At 32.5% G+C, this 21,319-nt stretch overlaps 2 protein-coding genes across 3 annotated transcripts; both read right to left on the bottom strand.

The window, feature by feature from the left end:
- Positions 1-570: 570 nt before the first annotated feature.
- LOC139516561 (molybdenum cofactor biosynthesis protein 1-like) lies at positions 571-19,517 on the bottom strand. 2 transcript variants are annotated; one of them, XM_071306742.1, is made up of 11 exons: positions 19,232-19,517; positions 18,441-18,549; positions 17,583-17,750; positions 16,597-16,829; positions 15,849-15,920; positions 15,132-15,284; positions 7,651-7,761; positions 6,831-6,951; positions 6,335-6,382; positions 2,687-3,536; positions 571-1,415 (listed from the first exon to the last, which is right to left on the bottom strand). In XM_071306742.1, exons 1-10 carry the CDS (start codon positions 19,397-19,399, stop codon positions 2,746-2,748), a joined length of 1,974 nt encoding a protein of 657 aa, XP_071162843.1. In that variant the 5' UTR covers positions 19,400-19,517; the 3' UTR covers positions 571-1,415; positions 2,687-2,745. The 2 variants fall into 2 exon arrangements, with proteins under 2 accessions (XP_071162843.1, XP_071162842.1); XM_071306741.1 differs by having other exon boundaries at positions 571-1,405; positions 19,232-19,488.
- Positions 8,702-9,972, bottom strand: LOC139516562 (uncharacterized). The gene has a single exon (XM_071306743.1). It carries the CDS (start codon positions 9,875-9,877, stop codon positions 8,801-8,803), a length of 1,077 nt encoding a protein of 358 aa, XP_071162844.1. The 5' UTR covers positions 9,878-9,972; the 3' UTR covers positions 8,702-8,800.
- Positions 19,518-21,319: the final 1,802 nt, after the last annotated feature.

Below are 21,319 nucleotides of genomic sequence, written 5' to 3'. Positions count from 1 at the left end.
AATACTGAGAAAAATTCTCAAAGAAGCCTTGACAACATCTAATACAGTTAACTACTTCAGATCCAGTGTAGCTGTGGATAGGTAACTAGATCCAGTGTTGATCTTTTCCTGAAATTTTCACACCAGGTATAAAGTGATATGAACTTTCCAAGATATTTCAATTTTATTTTTGCTTATTTAAACAGAATTGAATCTAAAATTTGTTTTCTTAAATATCATACCTATTCAACATGTTCAATCAAAAATAATATAATTTTTCTATTCAACATTCTTTTAAAATTCTAATTATGTAGCATATTATATTAAACATGTTAAACAAGTTTAAAATTATACATTATGAGATAAAGAATTTAACAACTTACTCAACAAATATACAGCAAAAATTGGCATATCTTCTCTTCTTATTGTAAGCAATGCCTCAAGAAATGAAATTGATTACTTTCTGTCAGCATAAAGTGGGACAGCTTCATAAAATGCTATACCAAATTGAATAATCTTTTTTTTACAAACTTGAAACATAATGACAATTTAATGCAATGGATTTCAAAAAAAGTTAAAATCTTACAAATGACACATTCATCATATTTTAATAGAATGAAAACAAACCCTGTGGGGAAAAATGCAGATTCAGAAATGCCACAAATTGCAGGTACACTATAAAGAAAATACTGGATAAGCGATATAAAAAAAAAAATCCATACAATGGAAAAGAGGTATTATATTTGATTGCTATGCCTACATGAAATTTCTCCCTTCCCATGCCAATAGACCATAAACAGTTAACGTTTCACACATCGTGCAATACTTGGCATATCAAAATGGCATTTTAGATTGAACAATAGACAGGTAACTACTCTGTGGTATGACATCCTGGTATCAAATCAAGTAAGAGCAACGTAAAGAAGTAATATCAAGCTTTCAATCAGTACAATTTTTGGGGAAAATTAACTGCTTTATATTTTGTTTACACAAAAAATATCTTAGGAAAACAGTAAACTTTCCCCTCAAAAGGAAAAAAAGAAAACATAGCCCAAAGCTGTATCACTTAGTGACAGGGGCATAAAAACAAATAAAATATAAACAAGATTTAAACTTAGAAGAACAATCAAACTTCAACCATATTTAAATATACACAACCATATTCAATTACTATGGATTCATTATTATTCGTTGGATACCAATTTTCATGGATTTCGTGGTTGAAGGTAAACTACGAAATTAAATGTTCAATGAATGACAAATCAATAGGCTTGTATGTAGACCTCGGCAAAACCATGAAATTAAATATCCACAAACATACAAGTTTTCCTGTATCCACGAAAATTGGTACTCACAAAAATAAATGAATCCACAGTATATTTGAAACCAATATCAGCATTGAAATAGGATCATTGATTCAACATCACTTTAGTTTTCTAATTAAGGCCTTTTTTTTTTAATTAGTTGGTTTACGGACAACTAGTGTCAAAGGTTAGGGTCGGAGGAGGTAAAAAAAATAAAAATAAAATAGCAATCTTAGATTTTTTTTTTGTTCACGTATAACTGTTCTGAAAAATTTGAGTCGGAGGAAAAAAAATAAAAAAAAATGCTGTTCATTCATGACATTACAGGGGTTGAGGAGGAGAAATAGTTTAGCTCTTATCTTGATATGCTTTGCATTTGATGGATGGATGGTCAATTGTTGTTTAATGTCTAGTGGCTAATCAGATGCATAATAAGAATGAGAATATGATAATGAGAAATGAAATGCTAAACTGACACACTGAGCCAGAATTTAAATGTGCTAGCTCACAAGGTAACAGTTCCCCCAAAGATATGTTACCTTACCCAAACACATTATTCTGACTCCTTTAATAATTGCAATTGCAGCGTGCTTGGCGAAGAAGCAGCAGATACCAATTTTTAAGTCTTTGATTTGACCGGGTCAAGGTTCAAACCCAAGATCTCTCACTCTCCAGGTGAACACAATACCATCACATTTAAGGTGCACCTGGTCTTCACGTATGAATATATGTGCATGTTTGACCCAAAAATCTTTTGAGGACAATATACTTGACATAAACAAATTTCTTTGATTTATGAAATGTTTGATAATCAACTGTGTTCATGATCCTATCATGCTGATGAAGAAATAGCAATGTACCAAAGTTTGACTAAAACACATATTTTGTACAGACAAGAAATTTGTTAGCATCTAAATTATGCATGAATCCCGTTCGCTGAAAAGTGGAAATGGTGGCAAAGAAATAAAAAGTTGAGATCAATGTTTTATTTTCAACAGGTACCTTGACAATGGCAACATTTTCATCAGCCATATTGTCGAATATGGCATCGCCGATTGTTTGCTTAGGTTTGCATTTGATAAAAGTGCTCTCAGTACGTTGACCATCAAAGTTAATATTCAACTGAAAGTAGATGAAGCCGTCAGACTCCATGGTCCTCCCTCGTTGGGTTTTTGAATTCGTCTGCGTCATTTCGAAGCTTTTCAAAATACGTCGTTCACTACAAACGCTTTATTGACACAGACAAAACGTTTTGGAACGCCTCGGATTTTTTTATTCACAGCACTCGAAAAATCGGGTCGGCGGAATAAAAAACAACACGAAATCAAAATTTTAATTTTATTTCACTTTTAAACAAAATCGGGTCGGCGGATCCGTAAACCAACTAATTAAAAAAAAAAGGCCTAAAGTTCAAACAATGATGAAATGTGACACTATTTGAATGTTTGTTATACCTGTTTGGTCAATTCTTTCCTATATTATACTGCCCACTAGCACCACCTGATTTATGTAAAAGTTTAATATCATTTATAACCATTGACTTTGTAACTGCCTTACACATATCATATATAGTAACTGCTGCAATGCTGACAGCTGTTATGGCTTCAATTTCTACACCAGTTTTGCCATAAGTTTTAACTTCAGAGGTGATTATCACACTGTGGGTTGTATCTTCTAACATGAAGTCGACACTAACCTTAGACAACGGAATGTTATGGCAAAGTGGTATAAGATCATGGGTTCTTTTAGCTCCCATAATTCCTGCAATATTGGCCACTGAGAGAACATCACCTTTCTTTATCTTATTATCTCTCAATAGGTCAAATGCTTCTTTCCCTAAAATGATAGTTGCCGTTGCCATAGCAACTCTATATGATTCGTTTTTCCCACCAACATCCACCATTTTAGCTTTTCCAGAAGAATCAACATGGGTTAATTGTTTATCACAGCTCTGCTTATTAGAATAATTGTCATTTGAATTAAAAACATGATCACTAATGGTGGCGGTGTGCTTATTATCTCCCTTTACTACCGAAGAATCATCTGATAATTTTATTTCCCAATAATTTTCTGTAATATCGTCTTTATCAGTTGGTTCTTTTTCCCAATATTTGAAGGCACTGTTTTCATCGATGTGTAAATTTCTTACAGCCATCATGGCACAATTTGGTTTAAATGTCTGATTTAAATGATTCACCATGTTGAAGATTCTTGACTTGGCGAAAGGAAGACCATCAAATTTCTGTTGATTTCCTGAAATTAAAGACAGTTTAAGTTAGTTATAATTAATAATGTTAGAAAACAAAGAGGCAGATTCAGGATCTAGGGTATTTGGCACATTTTCAGCTTTTTAAATTTATTCATTTAAAAAATCTTATATTTTTAAAACTTCTCCAAAAGTTTTCCAAGTAGGGGGGCATCATTTGCCTTACATTAAAGATGAGTAAATCCTTACATAAGAGATGAGTAAAGACTTCCATAAATGGTGAGAAACAGCAAAAACTTAACTAAGTATTTATTACTCCTGTTTATCTATTTAACACCCACACTTATGTCCCTTGACAGTTTAAAGAAAATAAAACAATTGTCAGAATCAATGCCAAAATCAATAATTTCATTATTTTCAAGAATTTAATTAACTTTTTTCGACAACTTGATATATATATATATATATTTATTTAATATGCACACCACTTCAGATAAAGTAAATTTGATTGAATGCACCTAGTAAACAGCATAAGAACCTACTTTCAATAAGGAAACCTTGTTCTATAAAACACCTGGTCCAGTAAAATGAACAGTTGAATGGTGATTTGTGTACTTAATTGATTAGCGGCAAGTGATCTGTGTTCAAATCAAACTACCAGGTCAATGGAGTATACAATTTAACTAAAATTTCTGGTCTAGCTTAGCAAACCGAATGTTAAGTTTACAAACAATAATATTAATGAATATATAGCAAGACATTGATTAACATGAAACCAAAGATAGGTTCTATAATGGTTTTGATATCTTTCAAATTACAAAATTTTGAGGGTAATGCTGCACATACAAATAACCCTATTGTAATTCAAAATAACATTTTTATTTTTGCCATTCCTTAGGTGTCCTAATTTTCACAACAATAAAAACATCCTGAATATTTGGGAACTTAAGGAGGCTCGCAGGTATAAGATTTTCTGAAAAAAACTTTAGTATTTTATTACAAATTTTATTTATTACCTTTAGTAGTTGTTACTTTATCATATGATCCAAAAATCATTCCAAAAAATCAATTCGTGTTGGCCCCAGGTGACTTTTAAAATGTTGATATCATTGAAAAAGTCCCAAATTATCTCCCTTTGGTGCAAAAATGACATTTTTTGGCATCAAAATTGAAGTATCTTTTTTCACTCATCGGTGACCTATATTTTTTATTGTTGTTTTCCAATATGCTGTACATAAACTAAATAATTGCAAAATTTAAGCGATTTCTGTAATTTAGTTCTTTTTTTATTTCGATATTACCGATATTTCTCCTATTAGTTCAACAGAAAAAAAGGACATTGACAAAAATATATGCTACTTTCGAAGGCAGATTGTGAGCGTAAATGAACGGTGACCCCATTTTTTTATTTCATTTTTCTATTCAATGTTTTTACAGGATATATTTTATCTAAAAAAAACTCTAAAAAATAAACCAGGTGAGCGCTCCGCAGGACGCAGCTTTATACGACCACAGTGGTTGAACCCTGAAAAGTTGGGGCAAATTTGGTCACAATATTCAAGCTTGATTCTGTCTGAATTTGGATTGTGATTAAATTTTTGACATAATATAGGTTTTTGTCACAAAATTAATGTGGTCAAAGATTTAACAAATCTATTGCACAATACTGTTCGAAATTTGAAAAAAAGGAAGCCCTTCAAAAATTGGTAAACAACCCCCCCCCCCCCCCCCCCCCCGACTTTTTGAAACCCCTTTGGAGCAATAATCCTCCAACTCAATCCCATGCTTTCCATTGCAGTATTGAACCTTGTAGTACAATTTCAGAGAGATCTATATACTTAAACACAAGTTATTGTCATGATTGTTTGGAAACTAGAAACATGCTTCTTTTTGGCTCTTTTTTGGCCCCTTATTCCTACATATTTTGGGCAATTAACCTAAACCTTAATCCCAGCCTCCCCTTTGTTATATGGTACATTTTAGTACAATTTCAGAGAGATCCATACAATTACATATACGTTATTGTCTTGAAACTAGAAAAATGCTTCTTTTGACCCCTTTTGGGCCCTTAATTCGCAAACTTTGGCCCCAAAACTCCTAAAATGAATCCAAACCTTCTACTTGTGGTTTTAAACATTGCGGTATGATTTCAGAGCAATTGAAATACTTCTACACAATTTATTATCCTGAAACTAGAAAAATGCTTGTTTTGGGCCCCTTATTCCTAATGGGTTGGGACAATCATCCACAAAATCAATCCCAACTTTCCTTTTGTGGTATTGAACCTTCTGAGAAAATTTCATAAAGATCTATTCACTTGGGGTCGTATAAAAAGTGATATACTTGATAAATAAGGAGATGTGGTATGATTGCCAGCACTAATCCACAATATTCCAAATGAAGTGAATGCAAGCAACTATAGGCCACATCACAATTATCAACAATCAGCAAAATACATACCAAATAGTCATCTTAAATGACCCAGACATGACAAAATGTGAAACAATTTAACTAGAAAACTAACAACCTGATTTATTCAAGCTAAAATCATATGTACACATATGGTTCCAGTTGTAAAACAACATAAAATCATTGCTAGCATACTTCTGCTAAACTTAGGTAAACTTTGTATAGCATGTTCGTAATTAATATGTATAAATGTTTAATGTACAACAAATCTTTCTTTAGATCTGTATATAAGTAATCTTGGTGAAAATTAAACATGCTATCTGTAGCAAGATCTAGCAATATTAAGTATGTTTCTTTACTTTTTTTGATAGGTTGTAGAATAGTAAAAATCTTATTCTACTTTGAGATCTCCCTTTACTTACTAATCTTCACCCACCAATTAATATCATAGGTCTGTTCTTCATTTTGGCAAGATCAAACATTCCTACAAAATCAAATAAAAGTCAAATGATTTTACTTCAAAAAGTAATGTTTGAGAAAATCTACATATAAAACATTATAATGTGAAAAAAAAAGTTTTCGAACAAGAAGATAGAGTTTTCTTGAAGGAATATTTAGTACTAAGTAGTTTTCCTTTAAAAATATAAAAAAAAAAATTCATCCCTATAATGCACAATCTTCGATAACAACTACAAAATGAAATTCTTGATTGAGTGATTAGATTTAAAACACAACTATAAATTATATATTTTTTAAAATGTATCATTAAAGTCCTGACCAGTTACAAATAGTACAGTATGGGATTTTTTCTTTTTTCACAATTAGATGAAACATAAGATACTTCTTAAAAAATATAAAAAAATCTTTCAAAACTATTATTTTAACTATATCAATTCAGGCCACTATTTTGTCGATTACTTGACAGCACTCACCTGCATGTTGTTTTTTCTTCCTTTGGACAGCTGCTCCAATCACATCCAGTATCTCTGTATCATTATCAGTACTTCTCATCATATCTCGTAAAGAAACCTCAGAATTTCCAAACAAACATACCTGTCATAAAAAAACTTTTTTTAAATATCTTCATAGCAAAAATCCCTTAAACTTTAAAGTTTTGTTCAGTGTTGTTAATAATTTTATTGTTTTCTTTTCATTTACACAATCAACATAGAAATGTGGGATGAAAAATGTTCATGAGCATTAGGTATTATTCAAATTCAAGGTATCGTCAAACATGTAGTGACTACTGAGTAGGTATGAAAGTTGATCATCATAATAAATTCAGACCAATTATCAATCCAATCCTCAAAACTATCTAGGTAAGTAATCTCCAACAAGAGTGACATTTATGTCAGCTTATTAAGGTGGTACCTAACACTACAGGGAGATAACTCTGTAAAATCAGCAGAACATTTTAATGACATTGTGTTCTTAAGGGAATATTAAGCTTCTCAATGATCAAAATGAGTGTTTGTCAAACTGCTATATAACCAGTGTAATTTTTCTGATTAAAAGGTTGGTTCAATTTTTTTGATTTTTTGATTTTTTGGCAAAGGGTCAAAGTAAATACTTTGTCCAAATTTTAAGAAAATTAAACGAGCCAAATTAATTTTAGTTCAAGTGTTAGATACCCCCTTAAAGTTAAAAATATTGAAGGAAGTTGAAAATATCCAGATATGATTTTTTTAGTATTTAAGTATTGTGAGTTAAGGAAGATGCATATTTGTAAGGACTATTGTTTAAATAAAATACCTTCAAGTTACCATCAGCAGTCATTCTGAGTCTATTGCAGGATCCACAAAAATGTTCACTCATTGATGTAATGAAACCAACCTGTCCTTCAAATCCTGGCACTTTGTAAGCCTATGAAAATAATTCTACTTGTATTAAAATACACTATCAAATTCCTGCAAACAGAACATAAAGTTACCTAAATTTAAAGTAAAGGATCCTATTTCCCGCTTTTGTTTCCACAGTAGTGTTTTTAGACTGTTGTTTTCTGGCCGTTATTTGTTTTTTACATGCCTTTGTCAGTTTCTCTTTGACCTTTTGAGTTATCTGTCACAACCTTTGGTATCTTTCATTTCTTTTTTAATACAACAATTCTCATTGCAATAAAGTGGCAAAATGGGTTTTTTTATGCCCCATTTATGGGCATTATGTTTTCTGGTCTGTGCGTCCGTTCGTTTGTCAGTTTGGCCATCCGTTTGTCCATCAGTTTGTCCGTCCATTCGTCCGTCTGTCCTGCTTCAGGTTAAAGTTTTTGGTAGAGGTAGTTGTTGATGAAGTTGAAGTCCAATCAACTTGAGACTTAGTACACATGTTCCCTATGATATGATCTTCTAATTTTAATGCCAAATTAGAGATTTTCCCCCATTTTCACGGGCCACTGAACATAGAAAATGATAGTGTGGATGGGGCATCTGTGTACTGGGGACACATTCTTGTTAAGATTAAACATAAAGATCTTATTTCCACTTCCTGAACAACTAGATTAATATTTAATAATATAATTTATTTTTCTATTACATTTCAACATTTTGTACTGGCCCAAGCAGCAAGTTACTGTTAGTTTAAAACTACACCAGTCCTGTACATACTTCCATAGAGCAGTCGAATAGTGCTTAATTTTAATTCTTTATCTATATTCATGTAGTTCCTAAATCAGCAGCACTATAACAAAACCTATTTTATACCCAAATGCACTCATGTTTAGCGATTGCCCGATCACTACTAACAAAGTTGTTTGTATTGAAGAAATTGAAATGTATCGATCGATTTCATTGGCCAATAAGATAAACACAACAATCATAGTATTGATTTAATTTCATCAATGAACTCACGTGACTACAAAAGAATTTACTACAACTACTCACTGTTGCAATGAAACAAAACAAAATATCTAAACATTAAAATAGCCGGTATGTCTATAAAATCCATGAATATCAGACTGATTTATTTCCTGAATGGCTTTTATCACGGCTAATTTAAGGTTTTTGCTGACAAGTTCCTTAAATCTTTCTTGTTTTATGACAGTTTTAATTTTTGAAAAACATATTTCGATGGGATTCAGATCCGGTGAGTATACCGGAAGAAACCCATAATCAATGCCTTGCATATTAAAGAAAGTATTAAGGATTCTCTCAGATTGATTGTGGTGGATGGCGCAATTATCAACAATTATCAAATCTCCCGGTAAAAAGGTCGGTCGGCCATAACAGTCCTGTGACAAACTTGCCTCGTGCCAAAAATTAAGATAACGCTCTGAATTTGAAGGACCGTCAACAAAATTAAAATACAAAACGCAGTCAAGACCAATCAAACAGTTTAAAGTTAAATTTGCACCTTCAATAAATCTTCCTATTTCAATACACTGTTCCCCCTTTTTCGAATGCCCATAATTTCTGTTTGTAGTGACTAATTTGAATCCGCTCTCGTCCATGAACTTGATTTGATGTGGCCTTTTAGTTTGGCAAAAGTCTAAATACGCTTGGGTATATCTCATATTTCTCGGTGTAAATCTATCCCCGGACGGACGATGTAATCGTTTGAATGTAAAATCAAGATCTCTGGACATTGTGCGATAAATAGTTGACACATCTACATTAGCACTCGCAGGCGAATAACGAAGTAACGTATCCTTCAGTTCCCTGGCTGTAATTGAGGGATTTTCTTTCTTAATAAATTCAATTAATCTGACGTCTGGTTCATTTAATTTTCTCCTTCCAAGCATTGTTTTTTCTTTCTTTTTCTGTGATATTGTACCTTCTGACACATATCTCTTCCAGAAATTTGTTACAGACTGTCTGTTAATCTTAAATTTGTCGGCGATTTTTGTGTACACTCCTCTTGGTACTTCACCAGTTTTCAAATTTGCACCAGCTTCTATCATTTCCTGTACTATTAAACTTCTCATGTCTCGCCCGGTAGCCTTTCCTGCTAAGTATTCCCGGCCGTAAATATTTTTCTTTGTTGCCATTTTTATTATAATGTAAGGTTCCGGCAATCTATTCAGAAATGCGCCAAATATTAAGTGAGCGCGAAATAGCTTATTTATGGATGCATGCGATTGGCTTAGTTAAATAATATGGGCGGGCTAATACATAGATAACTGTTTTCTATTCTTATTTTCGCCAAAAAAATGACTGATCTTATGGGGTTAAAAAAATAAATAATAAATGGATTTAATGACGTTTCGGTTATATAACAGAAAGGAAAATATACATTTCTCGGACTATGCAACTGCTTCAATTTTTTTTTAAAGAATTGTATAACTAAATTTAAATGAAATGGTGCCTCTGTAATCTGTTATTTTCGAGGGGAAACGTGGGGGGGGGGGGGGGGTATTTTTGTGGTTTCCTACTTTTTATATTGGGTCAATTGTGTTGTCTCTTTTTGTTCTACTTATCGATTTGGTTCGTGCCCTTTTTCAGATGTGACTTTGTGATTAAAAACTGCTCAAGTGTTATTTTTGTGGTGTTTTTTTAAAATATATTTCATGAAATCCATAAATATGTTAATACCGGTACATTGTTCCTAACAACTTTTTTTTAATTCTAAAACAATTTAAAAGGGTCTAAATGTGGGGTCTTTCATTTGTGTATTTTATAATTCACGTTTGAGGTCATTTTCTGTATTCTTTATAGATTTGCACCCATTATTCGCTATTCTATATCTACTTTCACTAATTTTCTCTAATCCTTCTTTCTTATTTTATACTCTCGTCTTGCAGTTTTTAAATATTATTTGTAATTTTGTTTTGTAAACCCCATTCACACCCTCAAATAACTTTAGTATACGGAAAGTGAGTAAAGCTTACCTTTCAAAAAACAAAAAAAGCCCAGTGGTATCGTCCAGAAGAGGGGGTTTAGTACACTGATAACTTTGATCTATAACAGTTCATTTAACATGTATGAAGCTTAAATGACCTGATGTTTAGAAATAGACTAAACCGAATGTAGCTTTGGATGCACGAGTTTCAGCCACAGAACAAAGATCTTGATCATGGACACGACACAAGTTCAAGTAACGTATGGGCCTGGGAAAATAAGAAAGTTCAATATTCCAGAAACTCCATGCACGTATGAGGAATTAAAAAGTGACATTCAGTGTCGGATACCTAGCTTAGTAGGGAAAATGTTTGGAATCCAATATCTTGACGATGAAGAAAACTGGATAATTGCTGTTAGTGATACGTGTATATCGGAAGCCTTTAGATGCTCAAGGGAGATCGAGGGAACATACATGAGACGGATGAAATTGAGAATTTTTGACGGATGCTCCCCACAAGTTAGTGGGTTTTCAACAGATAAGAGAGATGTTATGGAACCGAAATGCTTATTCGAATCCAGCAGAGATCCTGTTGAAGCAATTGAGTCCGATTGTAAGCGTCAGTTACGAAAAAGTGTGTACAGATCTCCATTACAGTTGTTGATTGATGAGCTAGAAGATGAAGTTCATGTTAAAAGTGTGGAGTTTGAAAGCGCTAAAGAACACCTCAAGTCTTTGGAGAAAAAGTTCACCAATCCAAATATAAAGATTGACAAAACTAAATCTCAGTGTGGACAGTGTCACATGAGACTAGGACATACGAAGCGGAATTGCGAACTTGGAGTTTGCGAAGGTCCACAGATGTGTAATGATCTTGACAAGCACGATGTTGAGAAAAAGCAGTTTTGCGACGCATCCACAACAGTCAAAAATATAACCAAGGATCTTGAGAAGGTGAAACAAAACCTTCATTTAAAAAAGCAAACATATGAGAATACATGCGACACATTTTTCAGTAGAGTGTTACCTCATCTTGTAAACACAAACACAGATAAGTACTATCCGGTAGGAAGTTTTGGTTTAAGACAACTTTCCATGGGTGCAATTCACCCTGACATTGCAATTTTAGATAAACATTACCGTGGCATTATACCTAAAGACTTGGACTCGGCTGCCAGGTGTTTTGGTCAAATTTTGGAGAAATATCAAAAAGATAATCGCGGACCTACTGAAAAACCAAAGAATCCAATCCAGAGATTCATGGAGGACAGAGGTGTCGAGTTTCCAAAATTCAAGACCCCTCAAACTACGACGACTACAACTAGTTCAACAGTAACTTCCGCGAGTGCTCCTCCCGTACAGTATATGCCAACCTATGGATATTATCCGATGGGACCAATGCCAATGCCGTATCAATTTAATGCATCGCCATTAATGATGAACCAAAGAAGAATGCCAGTAGGGTCTCCTTTGCCGATGACGGTTTGCAATCCGACGCAGTCCCCTAGTTTTGGGTGTACTGAGATGGACACAGTAGGTCCTGATGCATTTGATGATGAGTCGGAGTATATTGCCTGTTTACCTCCAAAGAAGCGAAAACTGTAGAATATTTAACATTTTCATTATACTCTTAGTTAAACTCCGAAAATGCAATTTTTCGTGCTTTCATTTATTTTTAGTTCAGAAAGACATTATTTCATGTTGTGCATTAAAACAGATAATCAAAACGTTAAAAAAAGGTTGATCAGTTGAACTTTAAACAATGATAATTTGGATTTAATTATTTCAAAATGCAAATTTCAGTGATATTGACATCACGGAGTTCTTAATGTATAAGAAATATGATTGACCATAAGACTTGGTGAAACATTATTATTGTTAAAATTTGTTTTTAATTTTCTAGTTTTCAGTTATATTGATGTTTTCTTTGTTAGGAGAAAACCATCAGTTCCCTTGCGGGGCTTAAAATTATTCCCACTATGGCCTCCATTTTGTTGGGTGAAACCATCCAATGATACAATGATATAGAGATGCAGTATGATTGTTAAGAAACGACTATCAATACCCTCCCCCCCCCCCTCATCCTGTCTGTGACAATTTCAGTTCTTACCAAGCAAAGCAAAATCGTAAATAATGCCCCTGATGCATTTCGAATGTTCGGATCGTAATGGAGATGTAGTATGATTGTAAATGGGCCATCTATCAATCGGATAACAATTTCCTCCCCTAGCCCCACTGGTGAAATGCAATGTGCATGATTGTTAATGAGAAAACTATTCATGTCCAAGTCAGGAGCATCTCACCTTTGTAAGTCTTTTGTATATTTTTAATTTTAGTTTCTTGTATACAATTTGGAGTTTAGTATGGCGTTCATTACAAGTATCACTGAACTAGTATATATATTTGCCCAGGGGCCAGCCGAAGGACGCCCCCGGGTGCAGGAATTTGTCGCTGGATTAAAGAACTGTTGGTGACCTTCTGCTGTTGTCTGTTCTATGGTCGGGCTGTTGTCTCTTTGACACGTTTCCCATTTCCATTCTCAATTTTATATGGACACCAGAAGATGTGAACAAAACATGTTTTTATATTAACAGTTAAACAGAACGCTTAGCATACTACATGTATGCCAAGGTGTGATGAAGTGCGAAATGGTTGCAAAAAGAATAGCAATGACCAGATATATAGTGTTTCGTCTTTTCGAACCAAATTAATGCACAAGTAAAACATTAATACATATAACAAGGTAAAAAAATACATCACCGTTGACACTAGCTATTATTATATGTTGTGATGTTTAGCATTTGTCACATATTTACAAAAAAAATAAATAAGCACCTGATATGTGGTACATATAAAGATGTGGTATAATTGTCAATGATGCGACTCTTCCACAAGAGATCCAATGACACAGAAATTTAAATCTATATGTCACCGTACGTCCTTCAATAATGAGCAACCGCATAGTCCAATATTAAAGGCCCCGAAATGACAAATGTAGTTTAAACAAGAACTCTAATGACAAAATTTATGTAAAATCGATATAAACGAAAAACAAATATACCCACATCAACAGACGACAATTACTAAATTCTGGCTCCTGGTTTGGACAGGCTCTTACAATTAGTATGTGGCGGAGTTAAACTTGTTTTGTTAGCTTTTTATTTTGTGTCAAATGTTTAACCTTGGTTTTGCTATTGACATGGAAGTTTAAGATTTTCCATACCCGATGAAATTTAATCCACAAATTCGAAGTGCATGTAGTGTACTAGACCGACATATATAATAGAATAGAATAATTTCCCAAATTACAGGGCCCATAAAGGGCATACAATCAGATACATTTGATTTACGTATATAATTGGGTATACAACAACATATACATATATACAGCACCAAGTCAGGAATATGACATCCATTCCTTCCGTTGATTGACCATATAGTGGAGCGTATTTGTTTAGTTAGTTATTTAAGGCTTTCCTTTCTAATTGAATGTGTACCTTGAACAGTTTTTTGGATATTTTTGTCGTTTATTAATTATTGACGTAATCTTCTTCCTTTTTAAACATTTAAAAACAGAAATAACATGTCAGTGGCGAATACATTGACGATCAATGTTTTTAAATGGAGACGTATGGACTGGTTGGAACACCCATTTTTCCTATTGTATGACCCCCCCCTTTCAAAAAAAACAAAATTAAATACAAAAAAAAAAAACTCGCACCTTTTGAGGCTGGATCCGCCTCTGCATGTGCATGGGATCTAATTGACTTTATATCTCTGTGACGCCGTGAAAAGATATCTACATTGATCAAACGTAAAACAAAAGACTTGAATAATACTTATACTTATACATTTATAAAATTTACACATCAACACTAGAAATGCAAGGGAAACTCCCGATGATATGTGTAAACAAATACACATTTCACCCATTGATTCATTCACAAAACTCTTGCTATGTTTATCATGTGAGTTGTTAGCATGTGTGTCTGGGCGAAGCTTCAGCGCTTGAAGGTCGAATCAGGTTTGAAGCGACCAATGACAATGATCGTATCTTTACGTGTCGATCCAATTAAGTTTTGTTCACTGATCGTGTCGTAGGACCATTCGCTAAACATGAGTGCATATGAGTATATAAAACATTTTGTAAACAAATAAATCTTTTAGTATTGCCTATGGTTATCCTTATACCATTATTCTTCCTCTTTTGGATGGGGGATTGGTTTGCACTTTTTATTTCACCTCTACATGCATACAAGATAAAAATTAGTTTTCTACATATGTCTTCTTCTTGTAATCTTTCAATTTTTCAAAAACAATCACCACCAATCAAATTTTTGAAGTGCATTTGACAACCCAATACATTCAATTCATCAAGAAGGGATCTTCTAGAAAACATTCTTGAAATTCAAAATGATTTAAAAAGACCTTTATCAAATTAAATTAGGCTTATGTTTACATACTTTTGAGGTGTCATTTGGTCTATCCTGTATTCTCTGAATATCTGGCCATCTTGTTTTAATAATATCCAACATATCGTTGTATGACACCATCTTCTTAAAATTCCATTTATTGCCATCAAATGGCATATACTCAATAAATCTAATGTCAACATTCTAAAATCATAAATATTAATCATCATATAAATACATACAGTGTTTCCTAAAGTTTCAATGTTTCATAGTAGTTTCTCTTAGTTCAAATTTTTATATTATTACAATTTGCGTTTTGATTTGGTTTCAACCCACAATTAATATCAATTGTATTGCACTCCTGTCAATCAGCTAAACCTATAATAAAAATGCCTCACTTTTTTGTCTGTACAAAAAAATTCAGTGTATTGCAACTTGAATCCATTTAAAAGTTTGTCAGTTTGGCAAAATGTTGTCCTAGTTTAATATAGTTTTTAATTATCATCATCAGTAATATGAAGTATCCCATATAAATCATGACCGAGACCTAGGGTACATAAATGACAGATTTATTTTTCTAGTTTGAATTGTTTTACATTTGTCATTTCAAGGCCTTTTATAGCTGACTACACTGTATGGGTTTAACTCATTGTTGAAGGCCGTACAGTGACCTGTACTTGTTAATTTATGTGTCATTTTGTCTCTTGTGGAGAGTTGTCTCATCGGCAATCATACCTCATCTTCTTTTTTTCATTTTAAGTTCCATACCTTCTTTTCTGTTAATGCAACAAAATCACAGATTTCCTCTTCATTGACACCTCTCATTACCACACAATTCACCTATAAGAAAGTACACATGTGTTCTAATGTTTCAAGTTATAATACACAACTTACACCTATACATTCCATTTCACATTAAATATTCATTTTTTTGTTTAAGAAAAGACAGAAATATTACAATAAAATATAAACCATATGCCCTAAAAATTCTTAGATATAAGTGGAGCATTGGTTCACATCAAATAGCAAGATATGACTAATCCACTTTGATGTAGAAAACAGCATTTAAGTGATTTCAGTCATTGTCTGCTAACTCAAAAGTGTCTGTAAAAGCAAAAGGAAGGAGGGAAGAAATGATGCATGGATAAGAATCTATAGTTAACATGGTTAATAGATAAGGGAATTATATCAAATCTGTTATTAGACATTAAACCTAACAACATTAAAAACATCTAGAGGTCAACCAATGAATTTAATGTTACTGCGGATTCATTTATTTTCATGGCTACCAATTTTCGATTAAGGAAAACTTACATGTTCATGCATATCTAATTACATGGTGTTGCCAAAGTCTGCATACAAGCCTATGGGAAATTTGTCATTCATTGAATATTTAATTTCGTGGTTTACCTGTACCAACTAAATCCATGAAAATTGGTATTCAACGAATATTAATGAATCCACAGTATATAACATGATGGTCTTTCAATATCCTTAATTAAACTTTAATTTTTACCTTTACTGGACCATATCCCAGCTCTACTGCAGTATCTATCCCTTTCATTACTCGATCCCAACCTTTTCTTCTGGTTATAAACTCAAACTTGGCAGGAATTAATGTATCTAAACTAATATTGAGACTATCAAGCCCATTGGCTTTCAGCTGAGGTAATTTTCTTGCTAATGTAATGCCATTTGTTGTCATTGCAATGTTTTCTAACCCATGTGGACGCAGGTCATTTAAAGCACCTGCAATAATGATAGAAACATCTCATATATTATCTTTCTATATACATGTACTACTAACACCGGATTTTGAAATATAAAAAAACATATATTTGAGGTTCTTTACTCTTTTATTTCCCAAAACAGATGCTATCAGCATAATTATAATATTAGATGACATTTGTCAAAAGAAGATATTAAGATTTTTTCTTTGTCATTTCCATTATTTCATTTCACATTTTTAATTCTCTAGTACTATTATTTCGAATTCCATGATATATCCTTTTGATCTGATGTGGTATAGACCTAATGCTTGTCAATCAATCAATCTAATTTCAATTGTTTGTTATATTGTGGTTTGACAATGTCCAGTTGCAGCCTAGTTAAGCCATGTCAGCTATGTAAATTGGTTAATAAGTCACAAATAATTTACATATTAGTATATAATATCCCAATCCAAAAAAAAATCTATCTAAAAAATGACATTTCTGGTTATTTCTTTAAAAAACATTTATTCAATTGTCAATGTTGTTCTAATCATTTGAAATTTGAAATAATTCAAAACAAATTCACTGGCTCATCAATATTAATAAATTCAAAAATTAAAAAGTTTCACACTTCGCCATCACACTAAATCTTGTCCAGAAGTGTGAAAGTTGAACTTTGAATCAACTTTAACAATTTTCATGGAACTATTCTGTCCTAAACCTCAAGCTCTATTGCTAAATTCAATCTTAACATAGCATTACATTCTACCCACAACTAATTATAACCTACCAATTATTTCAATAAGATCAGATCTGACTAAAGGTTCTCCTCCTGTTAATCGTATTTTCTGTATTCCCTCTTTGACGAAAAGTTCTGATAACTTGATTATCTCCCCTGTGGACAATAATTTTTGTTTTGGTGTCAATTCTACTCCATCTGAAGGCATGCAGTACTGACCTACAGTATAAAATATGATCATAAACTGTAATAAATATTTACTTCATTTTAATGACTCACAAACTATTTATTCTGATAAGAACCTTTGTAAATACAGTGGAATGCAGACAGTACATAAAACAATAATAAGGAACCCTCTGTCTGTTGATGGTAAAGCATGAGGTTTTATATGGAAATGTTTAGACAGACAGAGGTTGTGTATTGCTATAAGATACAAAACATTCACTACATGAGTTCTGAGATATGTGTGTATCTCCACATACGACATTGTACAGGTTTATGAGAAAATATTAAAAAAGGGTAAATTATTTTTTTCCGATAATATTTTGTCATATAAAAGGCTATTTGTTTTCCTGTTTCCTTGTTTTAATTGTTTCACATTTTGTCATGGTGGAGTTTTTTTTACCTTATAACTGACAATAAAGTATGAGTTTTGCTCAATGTGAAGGCATGTAGTTGAACTTCAATTGCTTTCATTCTGGATGGTTATAGTGTTGTCAAATCCCGCATAGTAGGAGTAAATTGAGTCTGGTGCATCTCCGTACATATATATATATATATACACTATATTAGTTACGATTAGCAAATTAAAATTGATATGCCGATGATTGGATAAAACTACCACTCTTTACTACCTTCTAAAGTTTCATTTATCATTTGTATATAAATCATGTATAAAATATGTCTTACATCTTAAATTGCACCTTTCTGTGAGAGAAATTCGAAGATATGTATGATGTCTTCCAAATTTATCTGTTAGATTAGGAGATATCTCAGTTGCCTCTTGCTTTGATTTTACCTAAAAGAATAATAAAACATCATCATGATCATCATGAACATTATCATATCCATATACACATCATACATGTTCTATATAACACTCTTGATTTAAGGTTTTGTACATATGTTGTTAAGACTGATATTTTGAGGATGATACATATAATTGTACCATACTGAAATAATGTTTGTCAAGAAAACAATGTCAACCTTAATTCGTTTTGGTGTCACTGCTGAAGGTAATGCTCACCTGTAAATCAAAGAACTTCTAAATATATGACTTCACTTCACAGTTTGCACATTAAACATATTCTTCATCAACAGTTTTTACCTATGGTTAGATGTATTTGCAACATTAGCTAGTTCAAAAGTGTAAATCATGCGAATTTCGGATTTGCCATGAGAGATTTCCCGCAAGGGTAGTTGTCATCAATGTACACCCAACCTTCACGCTACAGGCACTTGTTTCTGTCAATAAGGGGATTACTACCCACACTCTTATTTTTCGTACGAGTGTGGATAGTAAAACCCTTATTGGTGCAAAAGTGTCTGTGCTTCACGCCCCCTTTTATAAAGCTATTTTTTTAAGCATTATATCAGTATCAAACAGAATTAAGTTGATAATTGCAGAGAAATTGTTGTTGTTCAAATATTTAACAACGCTTTAAATGAATGCAAAATTAATGACATAACTGTTCAAATACCTCAATTTCATCATCACTGTCCTGAATCTGACTTCTTTCTGCAACGCGAACTGCTGGGGCTATTGATGCACAAGATCTCCTCCATTGTGCTGTGACAACCTTTCCACTGGACTGAAATGGTTGGGTTCTTGACCAAAAGGAAACAAAAATCTTTGAAAGTCTAGTCATTTGTATTATTTTTCTTAAAAATTCACTGATCACAAGTTCGTTTCATTACAAAACTGGTCTCTTGTACACTGTGGGTGGTAAAAAGCAATATAGGCTAACAGGGAACTAGTCATATATTAACGGTAAAGTGTAGATTCCGATATTAGGCGGGTAACCTTGTTAAATGCACTTGTGATCACATATCATTTTGAATATTGCCAATGATGAAAAATTTTGTCTTACATTATTTTAGTTGTATTCTCTGTCCTGCCTTTTTATCTTACTTTGCGGTCCTGCCTTTATTTTATTAGTTTATCCTGACTTTTTTTTAACATTAATTTACATCTGGCCTGACTTCTTTTACTCAAAACTCCTGTCCTGCCTTGCATGAGCAGGGTTTCAAATTAACAACCTCAGTGTTGACTGGATAGTGATTTAAGTAGTATTAACTACTCAGACAACACGGCCACCAAGGCCCCTATTTGTTTACAGTGGTTGAAGTAATTTCAAACCTCCAGCAAACAATATGCTGTATTGGAAACAAAAAAATAACATTATAAATTGGTACAAATAGGTAACAAATTCATTTCTTGGTCTGCTTTTTGTAAATTTCTCCACAAAAATGAAGAATTTTGCAATTGAGATGTATGAAAAAATTACACAGATTATAAAAATATCAATGTCTAAATTACTTATTCTGAAATAAGAGTCGCATTTAAGAGGTTGAGAAGGCCAAGGGGAGAATTATCATCTGCAAAGGTTTTTTTTTATTATGCTCTTCATCATTAATTTCAGGAATGTCAAGCCAAGAAATCATCTCAGAGGTTTATTAACACAACTACAGATTATTTGTCTCAATATTAATACATTAAATCATACTTTATATTTTCAGCAAATACATTATTCAGTAATTAAGGACTAAACTTCCAGTCGATCTAGCATAAATTTGACGGTAACCTTGAAGTAATTGCAACAGAAGATTTTTAAGTTTTAATCTTTAGCATTATACCCCAAATATATACAGAAAAAAGTCCAACAAAAACTAACTTGAGTAAAACTTAAAAGAAATCGATTTTATAATTCCTACGGAGATTTGCATTAAAATGGCAGATAACTCTGCATAGGAGGCAGCAATATCAATAAAAATTGATACCAAATTATAACTTTACCACTTCTGTTCAACAGAATGTATTGATTCTTGATATTTTAGCCGTCTTTGGAGTATAACAAACAACTCTTATCTTTTTTAAAGTTATAACCTAGATTTCGTAATTCATTAGTTGACAATTTATTAGATTTTTCAGTATGTCAAGGTAAAGAATATCAAATTTAATAAAAACTAATAAGTATATGTTCTTCTTTTTGTTTCTTTAAGCAAGGTAGATGCTGAACAAATATAAGTTACAGATATAAACAATACCATATATTCACATTATTTTTTAAAAATGGTTACAAAGCCATAAATTTGAAATTTCTTTAATGAAAATTGTGCAAAAAAAATAAAAATACCCATAACACTTCCGTTTTGTACATTTCATGAGCAGAAGATTAAAGAATAGTCAAATATGAACTGATAACCCCATCAAAGTATCATACTTTACATGAATTTTAAGAAAATCAACCAAAACTGACAAAAAAAAAGACTCATTTTTGCAGAGTTACCTCCCTTCCCAATGTTAATATCCATAAGAAATTAAAAATGCTGATTTTTAGTTTTCCTCAGGTTATTCTGGTTGGTTTACTTAAATTTTTATGTGTTTTTCACTCTTATTAGTTGGTTTACTTAGATTTTTAGGTGTTTGTTATTTACTCCTTGTGGTTGCAACTTGGTTGTTTCTCATATTTTGAATTTATTAGCTACTTCTGTGGATTGTGTTTTTCTTTATTTACCAGTTACTGATGGTTAGTTGTGAACATTTCTCTGTCTGTATTTATCATTTG

This window comes from Mytilus edulis, chromosome 3, assembly GCF_963676685.1.
Source record: "Mytilus edulis chromosome 3, xbMytEdul2.2, whole genome shotgun sequence".
Classification (NCBI taxonomy): domain Eukaryota; kingdom Metazoa; phylum Mollusca; class Bivalvia; order Mytilida; family Mytilidae; genus Mytilus; species Mytilus edulis.
The sequence above is the reverse complement of the archived record's forward strand: the minus strand, read 5'-3'. Positions and strand labels throughout refer to the sequence as shown.

Coding starts and splice junctions, on each gene's coding strand:
- LOC139516562 (XM_071306743.1), bottom strand. CDS start 9,877: ATGGCAACAAAGAAAAATATTTACGGCCGGGAATACTTAGCAGGAAAG.
- LOC139516561 (XM_071306742.1), bottom strand. CDS start 19,399: ATGACTAGACTTTCAAAGATTTTTGTTTCCTTTTGGTCAAGAACCCAA. Junction 17,751..18,440: donor AGAAAGGTGCAATTTAAGAT/GTAAGACATATT, acceptor TTTATACTGTAG/GTCAGTACTGCATGCCTTCA. Junction 7,762..15,131: donor GACCAAATGACACCTCAAAA/GTATGTAAACAT, acceptor TTATTTTCATAG/GCTTACAAAGTGCCAGGATT.